The sequence below is a fragment of the Cicer arietinum genome, chromosome 3 (assembly GCF_000331145.2).
Source record: "Cicer arietinum cultivar CDC Frontier isolate Library 1 chromosome 3, Cicar.CDCFrontier_v2.0, whole genome shotgun sequence".
Lineage (NCBI taxonomy): Eukaryota > Viridiplantae > Streptophyta > Magnoliopsida > Fabales > Fabaceae > Cicer > Cicer arietinum.
Genome location: NC_021162.2, coordinates 61,936,695 through 61,938,818, shown reverse-complemented (window position 1 = coordinate 61,938,818; position 2,124 = coordinate 61,936,695). Strand labels below are relative to the sequence as shown.

General features: G+C 36.0%; 2 protein-coding genes across 2 annotated transcripts in view; one reads left to right on the top strand and one right to left on the bottom strand.

Moving 5' to 3' along the window:
• The window catches only part of LOC101505411 (vicilin-like), a 15,449-nt gene that overhangs the window by 163 nt on the left and 13,162 nt on the right, over positions 1 to 2,124 (bottom strand). The gene's annotated exons all lie outside the window — the stretch shown is intronic.
• The window catches only part of LOC101506274 (zinc finger CCCH domain-containing protein ZFN-like), a 7,670-nt gene that overhangs the window by 4,568 nt on the left and 978 nt on the right, over positions 1 to 2,124 (top strand). Inside the window, 2 exon segments of the mRNA XM_012713697.3 lie at positions 1 to 117; positions 1,019 to 1,336. The exon segment at positions 1 to 117 is cut by the window's left edge and continues 12 nt beyond it. Coding sequence (XP_012569151.1) covers positions 1 to 117; positions 1,019 to 1,336 — 435 coding nt within the window.

Below are 2,124 nucleotides of genomic sequence, written 5' to 3'. Positions count from 1 at the left end.
ACAAATTGGTCTAGTTCATCCTACATTCCAAGTCCAAGGTGGCAAGGCCCTTCAAGTTATGCACCCTTAATTTTACCTCAAGGAGTGGTTTCAGTGCCTGGGTGGAGTACATACAATGTAAGCTCATCCAATCTGTCTTAAGAAAGGTTATAAGAAAGAAATAGAAAGACTTGATATTCTATGCTTGTGGTTTATTATAAGCCACACTTTTGACACAGGAACGTGTCTGTTAGATATAAAACCATGCATGTTTTCACCTAATAGCTTAAGGCTTTTGTTTAGCTGGTTCACGACACGGTCTGAGAGCCTTTTACCAAGTTGTTAGGAATTTGGTCCTTGTTTCCTCATTATTTCTTTAAAAAAAAATAGCATAAGTGCATTGCTCATGCTTTATGTCATTTACTTAGTCGGGTTGTTGGTATATATTCCCATCCCATGATTTTATGTGTCATATTGTTTCTCTGTTAGATATAAAACCATGTATGTGTTTTCACCTAATAGCTTAAGTCTTTTGTTTAGTTGGTTCATGACATGGTTTCAGAGCCTCTTACCAAGTTGTGACGAATTTGATCCTTGTTTCCCTACTATTTCTTTAAAAAAAATAGCATAAGTGCATTGCTTATGCTTTATTCCCAAAGGGCTCTTGTGTGGGGAGGCTTGTTAGGCATAAAACTGTTCATATGCTGTCACTTACTGGCTTGATTTTTTTGGAGAGTTAGTTCATGGAACCATCATTTACTTAGTTGGGTTGTTGGTATATATTCCCATCCCATGTCCTAGTCCATAAGGTATTTTGCTTCTAAAAAGCTAAACTTTGCACCTTTGTTGAAGAGCAATTTTATTGTCTGTTTTATTTATTCTTTTCAAATAATACCTTGGCATCATCTGTATGATATGGTTAACAATCCTTTAATCTCTAATCTAATGTAACATGGCAGATATGCACTCATCTTTTTAATAAAAAAACCTACCAATATTGTGATGTGTCAGCATTCTAATGGAACATTCATTATTTCAGGGTCAAATGGGATCAGACAGTCCACAACAAACAATGGGAAACGATCAAACCTATGGAACTTCTCGCCAAGGTGAACCAGAAAATGCAGGGCTCCAAGGGGCATATCCCCAATTCCGTTCTGGCTCTGTTCCATTAGGATTCTATGCTTTGCAAAGGGAGAACATTTTTCCAGAGAGACCTGATCAGCCTGAATGCCAATTCTACATGAAGACTGGAGATTGCAAGTTCGGTGCAGTCTGTCGTTTTCACCATCCACGTGAGAGGAAGATTCCTGCCCCTGATTGTGTTTTGAGTCCCATTGGCCTACCTTTGCGTCCTGTGAGTTGATATCTTGTTATTGGGTTCTATATGTCATGTTTATATTTCATTGTTAAATTATTTTATTTTTGGGTTTATAGTTCTCACAGGTTTTTACTTTTGAGTTTGCTAAGACCTTGAAAAATAATCTTAATTTGCATTATTTGATTTTTGACTGCATTATTCTTTAAGTTTTAGAGTTGTCTGTTATTTTTATTTGGATCCTTTGAATTTTAGCTCCCAGAAGGAGCCTACGAATTTAGTAGAGATATACCCAACGCAATGCAGGGCTCTGTGCTCTGTGAAGGAATATTGGGACCCGATATTCAAAATATGGGTCCTCTGATTTTAGATGTCACATCTATCTCTCTCCTAAAATGAAGAAATCAATGTTGGAGCTAAAAGATACAATAATTTAATTTGTAAGCCAGAACAGTGTTGTACATTTTACACCACCTAAAGGAAAGCAGTGATTATAACTTCTTTGGTGTTCTGTGTTGATAAATATGCTGTTGTATATGTTGATAACTTTTTTGTCCATTTTAAACATTTTATACCTTTACTCCAAAACATACACTTTTAGCACATTCCATAAGTTATCAACACAGAACAAGAATTAACTATACAAATAAGGTTGAGTTATTAACAGAAATAACAGTTTAAAATTTTCACTTCTATATTGGTCTGTGATAAATTCCCAACTAAGAAGTTACATGAGAAGCAGGGGATCTGCTTCCCATGTAAGCATGGCTAGCAAAGGGAGTAACTAATATCCTATGGTCTCATATTGGAGAGAGGAAAAGGAGAAG